The 16,022-nt window shown below is 40.2% G+C and overlaps 1 protein-coding gene across 9 annotated transcripts in view; it reads right to left on the bottom strand.

The window, feature by feature from the left end:
• Window positions 1-16,022, bottom strand: part of EXOC6 (exocyst complex component 6) — an 89,007-nt gene that overhangs the window by 71,119 nt on the left and 1,866 nt on the right. For 3 of the 9 annotated variants that reach the window (XM_027909244.1, XM_027909271.1, XM_027909259.1), the window contains exon 1: window positions 15,415-15,545. The exons of the other annotated variants lie outside the window; for them this stretch is intronic. In XM_027909244.1, the coding sequence (XP_027765045.1) occupies window positions 15,415-15,497 (83 nt within the window). In that variant the 5' untranslated portion in view covers window positions 15,498-15,545. Of the gene's footprint in view, window positions 1-15,414; window positions 15,546-16,022 lie in introns of those variants that run through there. 9 annotated transcript variants of the gene reach the window in all.

The raw sequence follows: 16,022 nt of genomic DNA, 5'->3' as shown, positions 1-16,022 counted from the left end.
CACACACTTGTCTCCAGAGTTTCTGGAGAAAAAAAAAGTTTAGGAGGACCAGACAGTGCCTTCACAGATATCAGGAACACATGAGCCTCCTCTGAATGGACTGGACTCACCATCTATACAGTACTCTATGCTAAAGCAAAAAAAACCCAAAACAAACCACCCCCCCGCCAAAAAAAAAAAAAAAAAAAAAAAAAAAAAAAAAAAAAAAAAAAAAAAAAAAAAAAAAAAAAAAAAAAAAAAAAAAAAGTTCAATTTATTACTGCTTCCTTTAGCCTTTTTTTTTTTTTTTAAGAGTAGAAGGAGTCTCCAAGCTCAGGTCTCCTTCCAGTGTTCTCAAAGGAAATTCAGAAAGCAGCATCATTATCACAAAGACAGGAGGCTTCCACCTATCACCACGTGCTCAAACTGGGAGCTGTGCAATGTAAGCATAAATGAAAACAGTAGTAAAACACAATAAAGCAAATATGCCTAAAATGAGAGAATAAGATTGAAAAAACATGGGGCAAGAGGAACTCCACACTTGATTTTGTCCAACCAAACTTTCTTTGGTGGTTGCAAGGCACTGTCTTTTTGGACCTAGTTATTGCCTGACGATCTGGGGGTATCCAATAGCTGCCTTGTCAACTTTTCAATCCATTTCAGATCTGCCAATACAGTCAGACATGCTGTTAAAAAACTGACAGAAGGAAATCACTTGAGATTAGATGATTTCTCCTTAAAATGTTATCAAACAACTCCAGACAGCATAGCCAGAAATTCTGGAAGCACATAAAATGCAGTATAGGCAGATTCACTGTCATAAAAATTTGTGTTTATTATGTTTTCCTCAATATATATGAAAGCTATTTATTATTAAGTTTATAATCATAAAGTACTTATTTTTAATCTCCAGGGTATTATCGCAATATTTAATTCAAAATCATACAGAGAATAACTGTTCAAAATTGGGGAGAGAAATCAATACTGTGTACATCCTAATGCCTTAACCACAAGATTACCCTACCTTTTAAAATGATAGTTACTATTTCATGTTCTACATTGTACCCTTTTCTGCAAAGATACTAATAAAATTGTGATCTGTGATCTAAACCACTATTTTGTCAGAGGTCCCTAAGATGCACTAGTAGTATAAATTCCATATTCATTACAAATGTAGACAGCTCCATCTTGTGGGAACAACAACAAATTAACCTTCTTCAGCAAACCTCAGGAGTGGAAAAACTCCTGAGACAAACTGCTCACTTTTACAGAAAGAAATCATCAGAGTATTTAAAAGAAATTCACACTTGGCATCACAACTTCCTGTGAAAAAGCGAGAGAAGAGACGGTGAGAAGAAGATGAATGAAACAAGTTTACTAATTTCCCTAAGATGCTGTATTCTTAGGACACTACACACCTGCTATTTCAAGGGCTTCAGAACCAAGTCTGGTCTAAAGTACTGACCTTTTCGGAAAAGTGTACTCTATAGAGCTATGCCATCTCTGGCCATGGACAGAAACTAGGCTTTTTCTCAAATCTGCAAACACAACTGAGACTACCCACACCTGATTTACCCATTGTGGAACATCACACATTGTACAGTATAGTTTATTTCTGATACTGAAGCTTATTTTCCATACAAACATTTCAAAGATTACCTACATTTACCTAAACAAAGTAATTGCTAGCTTTGAATAATTATCTGAAAGTGTATATTTCACCAGATAATGGCACTGCAAGCAATCCTGACAGCAATTCTGCACTTTTCAGAGTTACACAGGGAGACAAAATCACCATATTGTAGTATCTTGCAGAGAGACATGGAATCCTGAAAGCATCCTAGAGGTTATTCTTTTAAATTACAAGACAAAATTAACAGACTTTACAACACACACACACAGAATTCTGTTGGAAAGAGAATGAGGACACAGTAACCCTTCCATCTCCATTTCTTTAGGAGATGACTTTTACATGCTTATCTGCCTACCCTAAAAATCTCTCACTGTAAATTGCTTCATATACATCAGTGGGAAATGTCACAAAATGGGGCAAACGTGCCTAGGACACCAAAAGAATTTTTACATGTGTAATATATAGTTCTTTCAACTTTTGTTTATACGCTTCTGAACGAAGAATCCTAAGGATCTTCTTCAGCTTTATGGGCCCCTGAAGTGATTGGTGGTGGTCTGAAATACAGCACAAATTTGAACTGTGCCAAACTGAAACACATGATCAGTTTGTATTACAATTACTTTCAACATCTGATCTACACAGCTATAGGAACCTGGTTAATTCATACCATGAAACAAGAAGGTTCTGACAAGAAGGTTTTTTCTCAGTATGAGTCTTCAAACCGGGGGAAAAAAAAAAATTACTGATGTCGGAGGCAGAAGTTTGTATTTGATTTTGGCACCAAAAAAATCTAAAACACCACAACATATCACCTTAACTTTCAATCTGGAATGAGAGAAGAGTAACTTGAGTGACCACTACACCAATACTGCGAATCAGTGATAGGATGGGTAATATTTTCTTTCCTAATTGACTGGGCAAGTAGGGAACCCACAAAGAGCACAAGCAGAGCAGAACAATTTTTCTGGTAATGTGTCACAGGTCATCTGTCTGTATTTCCCAGAACTCTGTATATAAACAGAGGGACTTTTTTCTCTGACTCATCCCATCAACTGGACAATACGACTCATATTAATGCCAGGCTAGGTAAATAGAAAGTGCAGGAAGTACTTGTATGAGAACAAAAAATTAAGTCGGAATAGTCAGAGACTAACCTAAAGGAGAAAGATGTCTCAATAACTGGATCAATTTTATTGCAATAGGGATATTTTTATCTTGATCATTTTTACCAGTAGGTTGAAGGGAGAAGAACAAGCATAAACAGATTTAAATTCAGGTTCCAAAAGAAAAAAAAAGGAGAATTTTCAGATATGCAACCGTTTTCCAATTGAAAAAAAAAAAAAAGTTTACTTTACACCATAAAAACTTCCTTAAAATTTTTACTTTCAAAACTGAAACACATTATGAAAAATATGTATATAATAGGTCTTACTGACGCCTTCTTGTGTTTACGTGCAAAACTACATTGAAGCACCAGAGGGCACCATTCTATGCACAAAAACACCAGCTGCTAAGAAAGCAAAAAGGCTTATCTCCAGAGAATTAAAATTTAGCCAAGAATCGTGAAACTTAACATGCCAAGAATTCCACCTGACCCTTCAAAAATAATATTCCTTTTAAAATTCAACCATCCTGAAATCATCTGATCTATTCCATAATAACAACACACATATGCACTATCACTCTAAGCCACTATCACAGATCTCTTCACAAAGGATTACAGTCCCACTTCAAAAGGATATTTCTACTATAACATCATATAAATATTTCTGTACATGCAATCAGGATATATGTCCTTAAATGTCTGAGTGCAAATGAGATTGAAAGAGCATGAACATTTCACTAAGGAGAAGGGAAATAAAAAGTTAGATGCAAAAAACCAACTATATAAGCTCAGAAATTCATTTAATACATTGACCATGGACTACTAGAAAAGCAGGCAAAGGAAGTACATACAGACAAATAAGTGTAAAAGGAGAGGAGCTTAATATTATTTTTTGAAACTTAAGCAAATACCCCAAATTTGCCTTTTTCCTCCTCATCCCCAGTCTGCACATCTTTGTTATCTTCTTACCAGAAAATAACAATAACTATCAACCTAATACAACTTCTCCCATAATCTGTTTTAGCATGGAAAAATAGTTTGCAAGAATAATCAGAATCAGAACTAAGTAATTTTGTCCCATATCTATGGCAATAGCTGTAACTTTTCAATCAGAAGCAGAAAATAATGATTCAGAAAATAATATGAATTCCTGACTGGTGATAAATAACCCTGTCAATTAAAAATCATTGCTAAAACAGTCTGTTAGACAAAGAAAAAATAATATTTAACAAACCCCATTTTGGTTTTTTTTTAAATCTATTATTTCTTGAAGGTTTTGGGGTTTGTTTTGAGTGTGAGGTTTGTTGTTTTAAATGGGCAATGGTTCAACTTCTAGTTGCAATCCATATTCAGAAAAAACAACTCTGAGCTTATGGAGCATTACTATAAATTTTTTAGTTAATAATTCTCTTTCTAGTAATCATTTATGATAACAGAGTCAGCAGTAAAGACTTTTAAAACAGAACATCTATTTCAAAAATAGCCAAAAAAACCCAAAAAAATAGAGAAAAAAAATACCAATCTTTTTACAGGATGAAGAAGCTCCTCATTAATGACTTGTCACCTTTCACCACTTTCACGCCTCCCTAACCCATCCTGTTCTGTCCCATTTCTGGGATGAATTGCAGGTTCCCCATCCCTGCCCACATTGCCACAAAGTCTTTCATTTCCTGATTACACAAGACATATGAAGCAATTAAAAACTGTATACCCACATTCCTTTCAGGATACTGATAACCTCTCAGTAAGTGCCAATCAGTTACAACCCCATGAATGCTGTAACAATGACAGGAATTACACATATCTGTACAACAGTTGTACAAGTTTGACATGGAACATAAGTCTGACCGTGCAGCTTCAGACCTGCAACAGATGCAAGAGAAGAAGATTCATTTGTAGATCTTCAGATTCAGGGGAAAAAAAACTACCTGATCACTTTAATCAATTAAGAGGTGGCCCACTAGATGTTTGTCCTCTCTCCCTATTTCTCCTTTCACTAAGAAAAAAAACACACAAAAAAAGGCCACAACCAACGAAGGGATATAATAAATAAAATTATGAAACAAAGTACTGATTATCAGCACGTTTCGCTGGAGAGGATGTCCATTGACAGCCATCAGTATTTGCATTTCCACGATGAGTTCAGAGGGATCAATGCAAGCACAAAACACTGACAATGCAAATTAAGATTCTGCCCTTTAAACAGCCCTGTCACTATGACTATAACCATGGCATCCCTAACCACAATACTGTATCATACACTCCATTTAAGCTGCAATTTCACAGGAAACACTGCAAAGACTTCCTTTGTCCTACAATATACAAAGATATTTTCTGTTTACACAAACTGCAAACTTTGTAGGGATTTTCCACGGAGTAATTTCATATAGGTTGCTGCATGCACTCTTAAATGCTTTATAAAATAATGTCCAGGTGTTTCCTGTAATTCAACTGCAGTTCTGGTAATAAGCACATTTCTTAAAACCTAAGCAGTCTTTCAATGCCAGGCATTACCTAGGGTCCAGTTCTGCCATCCTTATTCATAATTACATCTCACCACTCTATTTAGAAGATCCTATTACATGCCAAAACAATGCAGAAGTCAAGCTAAAAGATTTTATTAATCTTAGTTTAGCTGTTCTGCTTTGCTTGCCTGGTTTTCCTGGATGTGCAATTTCTGTGAATTGTTCTCACTAATAGTATCCTGTTTCTATGAGCAGGAAAGGGCCGAGTACAGTTTGTTAGTTAACATTACTTCCTATAAGCAGGGTCCTTGTTCTGTAGTAGCAGCACTACAGCAGTCATTGTTCGTGCTGGATAAGCAATGGATCACGCTGATGGCTGTTAATGGACATCCTCTGCAGCGAAACATGAACTGATAATCAGTACACCCAGATTTGCAATAGACTTCCTCCTTCCTGTTTTTACACTGCTGACCAAGGAGATGCCTCTTCCTGCTAAGCCTTTGTGCGACTTACAGATGTATGAAGCAAGAAACTGAAAAAACAAGTGCTGCACTAACTTTTTTTTTCTCATTTTGTGTTGTAATAGTAGATTAAAAGACAGCAAGGGCAACAGACCCTTCACTCACTTTGGTACCGGCATCGCCACATAACGAAATGCCAAGTTTGACCATCTGTTCCATAGACTTAAATAGATCCAAGTGGCTGTAGTTGGAATCTATTTCATGGAAAATAAAATAAGAAATTGAAGTTCACAGAGTAATATTCTTATTTTCCCTTAATATTTCCATAGACTGTTTTGTCACATTTTAGTAGCAATGGATTCATCTGTAAATCAAACAGTGAGCTTCTAAGTTCTTTTTGAAAATTTGATCAGATTTCTATTACACGTGTTCCAGAAATAATTAGCCATCTCTTACAACCTCTAGCTAATCTGTCATCTTTACTTAGAGCACTTGAGACATAAATAAAAGATAAATACATATCAATTGACAAAATAAATTTCATGTCAACAACTTCATATGCCTCTTCATGAGACATGTGAAATAGAACAGAACATTTAATGTCAGAAATGTGTTAGTTATTTCGGTATTGAATACCCACACTACACAGATGTAAATATATTATTTCAGAAATTCAAGAAGTTCCAGATTAAATAAAATATACAGTAATTTAAAAGTTTCAAAATCAAATGGATTAAGAATGTATTCTATTTAATACTGATTAAACCAGATAATTCTTTGATGAGGTACATTCCTCTGCAAACGTAACCAAAGCATATATTTTACAATAATTTTACATTATTCATTTTTGTTAACTCTATGAGTCCAATAGCCTATACAGAGAAAATCATTGTATAGTTTTTACTTATGCAAAACAGCAGCCTGTACTGCATACACTTTGCACATCTACCAGGATCACTGAAGAAAACAAAAGATGACTTCTAAAAAAAGTCTGTTTTCAATTCAGAAGCCGAACTGAAACTAACTCACAGACTTTCTCTCTGTTAGGAAGCCATTAAAAGTGTTCAAGCAACTGACTCACTCCAGTCCTCTACCTGCTCCATAAACAAACTAAGAAAATCTGTTCCATTCTTAGGAAAAGGTGACAGTCCAGCACACCACAGAAACTCCACATTTCAAGAGGAGGTAGCACACACTGGCTAACTGCTTACAGCTTCCTAAGTTTATGAAACAAAACTGAACAAATATACAGTATAAAGCAGTACCTACTATGTCACTTTTATGTTGAAATTCAAACAAAACTCAGAAGAAAATATTGCCTTGATGAATAAAACGGGGTAAAGAGCCTTCGAAGTCACTCTATGCATAAGGTAGTGGGCAAACTGTGAAAGTGCCAATGAGAGCTGCTACCAACAGAAACATCTAAATGCCTGTAACAGAAGGGAGAATGTATTCAAACTGAAGTATGCGATACTTGAAAGTTGAAACACTTCTTTCTGAAGCTGAAATGTCTCAAAAGTATCCCCTAGGTACACATACAACAGTATATGAATTACAATTTTGTATTACTCTGATTCACAGGATTGCAAGCTACACCCACTGAAATACTGCAAGCAAATTACTTTCCCTAAGACAGTGAAAATCCTACCCAATTAGAGCCAAACACTTTTCTCATGCTATATAAAAAAAAAAAAAAAATCCCCAGCGTCTTTTTTAGGTCCTCTCTGTCAAACCCCATGCCTTTTCATCAAGGTTGATGCACTCTAAAATCTGTTTCTTTCCTTCTTAATACCTCTGTCAGTGATTAAGTTCCCTACTAGTTTGCTATTACTGGCAAAGGTTGAGGTACTGGAAGGACTTCAGCCAGGCTCCAGGAGATCATTAACTCCTTCATGCACAGCACACCATTTGTCAGGTGTACCAGTAATTCCATAGTAGACATGTACAAGATGAGGAAGAGATGCATTGCTGAACATATTTTAAGCTGAACATCAAATTGAGAATTCTGTCATTGTTATGTCAAGGTCTGTGGCAACAAGGATTAGATTTGGGCATTTCAACCACCACCAGAAAATAGCCAGAATGGCTGGTAACAGCTAGATTTTATAACTAGCCACAGCAAATCCTTCAGTAAGATAAAATCTCATGTGATTACTTGATGCTGATGCATGAAGCTATGTTGATGTTTTTGAACAAGTTATTACTTAATAGTTTATTACAATCCATAGAAATAGTTTCCTATTTGCAAATCCATTCCGGGCACTATCTTAAAAGCATTATTTAAGAAATATTTATCCTCACTGATTTGTATTAACTCATTTTAGTAGTATAATACATAAAATGCAACACGACAAAACTTGTTTAACTGAGTCACTGTAATTTCAGCCTCGTATGTGCAAACACTCTTAGCACTTAGTCAAAATTAAACTCATACTTAATTGAATGATGCCAAGGCTCCCTCAGGTACTGAGGAAAATGCAAAGTCTCGGAGCAATGGCTCAGCAACACACGAAGAAAACTGGAGTACAGGCTATGCTGCTGGCTTTCCAAAAAAATCTGCAAGAAAGCAAGTACTCATGTGACTGGCACTTGTGAAGGATGTAAAATCATGCACTTCCTATGCACATAGCAGGTCCAAAATCTGGGTCACCAGACACTAAATAAAATCAGCTTGAATAAGAAGTCAATGAAGAGATGACAGGAATAAGAACTGACTTTCCTGTATTTAACTGATGTAAGAGTGCACAAGCATAAGATATTCATATGATGAGAAGGCTAAATTTAGACGAAACACCTATTAAGTACACTATTCTGGATCTCTCAGCAGATGATACCTCTGTTTTAAAAGCTTTAACGTATTTTGAAACTTGTTTCCTAAACACTGGGGCAATCTCAACTCTTCGGTAATGCTTGTGAAATTGGAGGGAGCTGTTTCAGAGGCATTTACACAGGTTACTAGCTACATTAAAACTTCACTTGGCAGTAGCTCATTTGGAAATCACTGCAAGAACTGAGTCAGAAGCTGATGCATGAACACTTAAAAGATCAAGATAACCTGATTTGCAGACACATATTTCATGATGAACTGAATCAGCATTGAACCTAAAGGTTTTTTTCACAGCAGAAAAATGCAGTGCAGATACGATTATCTGGTTTCAGGCTTTATAAAAAGTTCAGAAGTAATATGTTGAAACTTGTAGCAATGCAAGTGAATCCTCACCTTCTAAAATACTTTTGCTGCCAATGAAAAATCTGACTGGAATTATCAGGCTAGCCTATAGAAAAATCAGAGCTGCAGTTCTGCTCTGAATGTCAGATTAATCAGTCTCCAGCACACACTCTTTTTATGCCCTTTTGACTCTATATATTAGACTAGCAGTAAAAAAAAAATGCTCCTTCATAGCAATATACATCAAATAGACAATTGTTTTATCTGGCTGTTGATATTTGCCTTTCAACCTAAACATTTGGAATACCATCAAATCCTGCACGAAGCAACAAAACCTAAAACTGACACTGTAGTGTCAGGTTTTTCAGGATACACTTTTCACAGCAAGCAGGCCATTCTCCTCACTCCCTAACAACCCAGTTACAAAACTGGAGTTCGCTACTAAACTGATATATAAATATATGTGCTGGTTTGGGCTGAGATAATTTTCTTCACAGTAGCTAGTATGGGGTTGTGTTTTGGGTTTGTGCTATGTTATCAATACAATAATATCATATAGAGATAATATAGAGACGTTTTTACTGCTGAGCAGGCCTTGCAGAGAGTCAAGGCGTTTTCACGCTGCCACATTGGTGAGGAGGTTGGGGGTGCATGGGAGGTTGAGAGGAGACATGGCCAGGACAGGTGACCCCAACTCACAAAAGGGTATTTCAAACCACATGGCATCATGCTCAGGGTATAAAGTAGAGGGAAGAAGGAAGAAGGGGAAAAGGTTTGGAGTGATGGTGTTTGTCTTTCCACATCACCGCTACATGTGATGGGACCCTGGCCTCCTGGAGATGGCTGAACACTTGTCTGCCCATGGGAAGAAGTGAATCAATTCCACGTTTTGCTTGTGTGTGCAGCTTTTGCATTCCTTATTAAACTGTCTTTATCTCAGTCCAGTAGTTTTCCAGCTTTTACCCCATCCTGCAGGTGGGGGAGTGAACAAGTGGCTGTGTGGTGCTTGGCTGCTGGCTGGGGTTAAACCACAACAATATATATAAAAGTACACTCTCTGACCTGATGCAAAAAAGACCACAGTTATCATGCAAGGAATTTCCAGTTTTTTTGGGCCTACTTTGTAACTTCAGTCTGAAAGGGAACTAGGAATGAAGGACATTAACTTGAAAACTGAGCAGGGCTCAAAGACAGACCATTAATAAAGATACAGACTACTCATTTTCAAACCAATAGCTTACAATTCTGTAAGAGATTATCATACTGTTTGAAATTGAAACACATGATCAAACCATTTAAATTCTGATTTAAAGCACTGGCTGATGATCTCAGACTCCTCATATGTTTGCGCTATATTTAAGCAAAACTAAGCTATAATCTAAAACATGAATTGCTGGCTCATACTCCAAAACCAAAACAATGAAAACACAGAAAAATGCCTTCAGACAATCCTACCTGACAAGTAAGACCACACAGCAAAAATGAGGGCAACCACAGTTCGTCATTGGACAACCACAACACAAATCCCAACAGCCCACAGGTACTCAGAAAATGTATTTCCCTGCCTGCAACTGTGTTAATGCTGTACTATCTTCCCACATTTTGAGAAGTCATTCATACTGCCTATGTTACTGCTTACTAACTGCTGTGCGAAGGATTCAGAATCACACAGTTAAAGTATGCCTGCTAGTAACAGTAACGTATCATTTCAGTAAAACAAGTTACACTGAGGTTTCAGAGCATTAAGGAGCTTTATACACTTGGCTTTGGACAGGCCCCCTCAACGGATACAAAAATATCTCAAAAATACAAATTACAGAGCTCAGTTTAACAGAACAGTAAAAGCAGCAGAATTTGACTCTCGCTCCGTATTTCTACTGCTGAATTTTCTTAGAGACTTTGATCAGGAAAGGAAAAATAGTCTTGCTTATTCTTCTAATGATGTCTTACTGAAGTGTGCCTTCAGTGTACCTTCTGAAGTGTACTTTCAACTTTTCTGCAACACAAGGATAGAAGTTCAGGATGAACAGCTATCAGTTAGTTGTAACACTTCACCATAGTCATTTATGAGCCTCATAACAAATATACATCCAACCTCCAAACTGTTTAACCTAAGTGAGAAAAAAGCAGCACCATGCAGAAGTGATTATGCTTTGCAGCCGGGTGGCTCAGTGCTGCTTTTAGCAGTGCAATGCAGTCCTAGATCAGGGGAAGGTCACTGCAGCAAACTGCAGCATCAGACAGAAATGCATCAACCAAACGGCTCTTGGGGGTGTGATTCCCACAGCCAGAGACAACAGGCCAATGAGATGTCTTCAGAGGAGGCCCTCTAGTAACTCTGCAAAGAAGTTTCAGGCCAGCACAACTTAGAGCAACCTAGAAGATGCTCTAACATCTACCAGGCAACAGCTTGGTGATGACAGATTCCAGGAACAGAGAAGCTGCTCAAAAGCATTTTTAAGCTGACTTTTGAGAACTGCTTTCTGAGCTGCAATTGTGGCTTAAAGCCACAGAGTACATCCCACTTACAGATACATCAACAGACATAGCATCTTCTTATCAACTTCACTTTAGCTACAAAATTGCCACCATCGAGTATTTCATTTTACTTTTGTATTATTTTGTATTATTGTTTGGACATCAGACTGTGGGTAAGGAAGTCCGCCTCTGACAGGAGGATCACAGAACAGTGCAGACTCAGTGATGCAAAGCTCATGAGATGAAGTGTTCAGAGAAAGTCTGTGATGTGCTTACACAACACATTGCCAATCTAGAGTTTAAGAGTTAATTCGTTTGTTTTTTAAAAAGGCTTTGAAATACTACACATTACCACAGACTCAAAGAGACTCATGACTACAGTATATCAGGAAACCAGCAGAACAACAACTTCTACTCTGCTGAGCTACACTTTGACCTTTTTCAGTCAACCGAAAGCTAACCATCAGATAAGGTCAATTATTTTCTTCTGAACAGAATTTATCTTTTTAGCTTCCCCAGTATGTCCAACTGACTATTCAACAAGTCTGAAGACAATATTAAAAACTGACTCTTGAAATTCTGTATTTATATGGAGTTTAGTGAGCCTGAAAGTTTTCTTGTTATTAATTTTTTAATTTATCTTTTTTTTTGAGAGAGAGAATATAGGAATTGCCTTTCTTTCTTTTTGTCTTTTTCCAATTCCTTTATAAAGACCAGGAATGTGCTGATAATTCTCCCTGGGTTTGCAAAGCCCAAAAGTATGTGACGTGAATTACAAGATATTAACATGCTATATAAAAAGGTGAGAGTGATGAGCCTTTAACAGGTGTTGTCACTAATCTCATTTTGTTAGCCATTAAAGCTAAAAAGATGTTGATAAAAGTTTCACAGTCTGATGAAAAAAAAATTAATCCTGGTTTGCTATATGCAGTCTGCCTGTTTAATGAATGGCATGCTATACAGTTGTTTAAGTCTCATTTATAATGATTCAGCATGTGTTACTGAATTTAGAGATGCAAGTAAAATGCCAGCAATTTCAAATCAATAAATTCATCCAGTTAAAATCTAAAAAGAAAATTAATGTCATCAAATCCAATCTCTTCCATTTCATATTTCTTGAGATGCGAAGCAATCTTTAGGAGCTAACTTTCTCTCCTAAATAGTAAATAATCCCAATTGTACCAGCTGTACCTTGATTCCTCCTATAAAGGACTGCATTTCACATTCTTTTATATGGGTAGATCTCAATACTAGAAAATCACCTGCAAGATCAATCTCTATGTTGTTTCTTACTTGTAAATTATACACAAAACCATTATATATATCAATAAATGCTATTGGTTTTTATATCATGAGAACAAGTGCTGTCATTCTTGTAGCAGGGTAGGAAACAGCACCCTGGCAGGGGCAGCTATGCTGAACTAGCAAAGTGAAGAAAAACAAGTGCAGTAATGTGTTTCCATGGAATCTACATACAGCTCACAAAAAATATTACACTTCTTTTATGAAACATGGATGCACTAGGAAGACATTAAGATCTTGATATGAACAATTGAGGATAAGTCATACCTTGCATATCCCTATACTTCATGCCACTTCTCCAAACCGCTCATCTCGAGCCCCTTCTTTTGTTCTGCTATTTAAGTAGGTATGTTGGTACTTTATCTCATGTGACAATGCTATAAACATTCTCCCAGCATTACAGACCACAGATTATGAAAACATTGCATTTCACATAATGAAATGAATGTAATTTCAGTCATTACATGAGACAACTGGCTTCAATGGCTTCTGTGACTGGAAATCAATGGATCACTTCATGTTGTAGTCTTACACAACTGAATATAATTACTCAACTCATTTCTTTGATTCATATTGTCTAGCAAGTAAAACCTAGATCTCACACAGAAAATAACGCTCCGTTTTACGTTCATGCTTCTGTTCACTGAATTAGATCTTGAAATTAGTTGCGGCATTTCTCAGTTTTACGCAGCAATTCACAAATTGTAACAGACATAGCTGAGCAAATTGCTACAGTTTTGATTTTAAACACTAGTATTCTTATGAAGTAGCAGGATATTACAGTGATGTTGGCCAGACTTCTTTCAAAACACTCTGCCAGGTGTAACCATTCTTTAGCCTCATTTTTTTTATTTGTAATTGAACACTAGAGCTTAAATCAGACCATATGCACTCTTCTCCAAAAAATCCTTACAGTCAGCAATGTAAAATTCCCCTACTGGAAAGTCAGTGAGATAACAAGATGGACAAGATAGATGAGACACAAATAGAAGAAAGGACAGGAACATGCAAAGAAATTAAGAAATTAAATGTCCGTATTTATAATAATTTAGGCACATTTTAAATGCTTAATATGGATAAGAGATTCATATACCCTTCCTCATCCACACTTGTGGTTCCCAAACACGCCTTCTTCTACCGTGTAGCCTGATTCTCTCTACATCCTTTACACCGTGTACTGTGATATAAGCTCTATCATGGAGATGGTAGCAAAACTGCAATTATATTTAATATTTAGCTGCTACGGTTTTTGTTTTGGTGTGGTTTATTCCAGACATCAGCCTCAGCCTGCCTGGGCACGTTAACTGAAACATGGCTAAACTGCCTCCAGGGCCAACTCAAGCCTGAAAGCACCTCAGCCAGTTTCTCTCAGCCTGAGCTCTCATGGTCTCACAAGTGAAGGTCCTTGTGATGCTCAGTTTCAGCATCTCCACTCTGTATCCCCAGTACTGGCTGTGTTTAAAGAACACAAGGGGATATTAAAGTGTAGTTGGCTCCAAGCTGACCTCCAAGACCAGACTGACCTGACAAGCAGCCCCCGTGTGATGTCTGGACCACCCTACCATCTGGGCTCTTGGAGGATTGATTAGCCCCAGCCTCGCACAAATGCCCAGACTGCCACCTTCCACACTGCTCTGGAGGACCCATTGCAGACACACACAGCCAACCTCAAAATCATTTGCTGTGAAGTGCAAAATGATCCATTTTGCACGCAACATAAATTTCTCTTCCATCAGTTCTCGGCACAGGAGATCCGTGTACCCTGCATTCACCCTTTTCCAGCCCCATCCACACTCTCCAGCAGGCATTATTCCTGCTCCAGGAAAAGCAAGCAGCACCGTGCTCACCACTGTGCAGCATGCTGCCACACAAACTGCCTTTTCCAGTTCTCTGCAAACAGGCACTCTGTATCTTCTCAGAGGGAAGAATTCACAGTTCTCTCTCCCCCGTTTGGCTAGCATCCGTGCTTTTTCACTTCTTTCAGACATCTCTAATCAGGGAATCATCAACACAGCTCCAGGATGAAGATCCCCTTTCCCAGTGGGCCTCCTCCATTACCCAATTCGCTCTCTCCAGGCACTGCACTTCTCATCTCTCTCTCACGTTCCCCTCCTAACAGGAAAGGTTATGCAAAACGTTTTTTCCAACATGCAGGCTATGCTATTTGGCAGTATGTGGAATTGGAGGGAGAAGAAAAAAACCAAACCATTGAAGTCATGGCACATCAGAAATGCCCTAAACACTGCCACATCTCCAGGAGGAAGCTGACCAGGGCAGGATGTTTCAGACCGCATCATTAAAGGCTGCATAGAGGAGCACTGCAACACCCACACACGACACGATTTCCGTCCCATTCCCAGCACCGAGCCGGGGGTACCGGCACACCCCACGGTGTGTCCGAGCGCGGGGCAGGAAAGGCCGGCCCTGGGTTACAGCGGGCGCCCCGAGCGTGGCCGAGCCCGGCCGCCCCGTCCCGAGGCCGCGCTCCTCGCCCCGCTGCTTCCCCGGTACACAATGCCCGGGAGCGGCCAGCCCAGCGCCGGGGCACGGCCGCCGCCTCCGCTCGGCCCCCCTCCCCTGTCAGCGCCGCGGCCCGGGGTGGCGGTCGAGCCCCCGCGGAGCGGCCCCCGGGGCTGCGCGTCCCCTCCGCGCCCGGAGCGGCCGCTCCCGCCGGCGGCGCTGCGGGCGGCCCCGCGCCCTCCCTGGGGAGCAGCTGTCAGAGAGCGCGGCCGGGCTGGGCCGCGGCTCCCCGGGCCGGCGGGCGGGCAGGGCGAGGGAGCTTCGCCCAGCGGCGGCGGCACCGCGGCCCCCGCGCCCCGCACCTCAGGGTGGGTCCCACGCAGGCCGTGTCGGTGCTCTCGATCTCCTGCAGGATCCGATCATGCTCGGGGAGACTCTCCGCCATCTTGGATGGGAGGGACCCGGCGGCCGCGCCGCGGCGGGAGGTGCCGGGGAGGGACCTGGGGAGGGAGGAGCGGCCGCGGAGCCGGGAGGTGGGAGCCGGCGGGGAGAGCTTCCCGGAGCGGAGGGGGCTCAGGCAGCGGTGAGGACAGATGGGAAGGGGCTGGTAGGGACGAGCGGGTTGCACCGCGCCCGCCCGGTTCGTCCCAGCTCGGCGGTGTCCCGCGACTCCTGTCAGGAGAAGGGCTGCGCCGGCAACGCCCCGGGAGCCCAGCAAAGCCCCTCCGTCCCCCGGGCATCTCCGAGCGCTGGAGTCCGGCAGAGACCGCGGGCAGCGGCGTCTGCCCGGCGCCACCCGCTCCGGCCCGCTCAGCGCCCTGTGACAGACGAGCGACACCCAAAATCCGGGCCCCGTCCCGGCTGCGCTCCGGACGGGCCGCCCGCCCGCCGTGGGCACCGCGCTGCAGGGACGCTTTGGAGGCTTATAGGGTCAAACCTGGCCTTTTCCTCTGGGATAGTTCTGGTTTGT

Source organism: Empidonax traillii, unplaced genomic scaffold (assembly GCF_003031625.1).
Source record: "Empidonax traillii isolate 1590-97213 ecotype Southwest subspecies unplaced genomic scaffold, ASM303162v1 scaffold27:size3997909, whole genome shotgun sequence".
Taxonomy (NCBI): Eukaryota; Metazoa; Chordata; class Aves; order Passeriformes; family Tyrannidae; genus Empidonax; species Empidonax traillii.
Note: the sequence above shows the minus strand (reverse complement) of the source record. Positions and strands in the feature narration are given on the sequence as shown.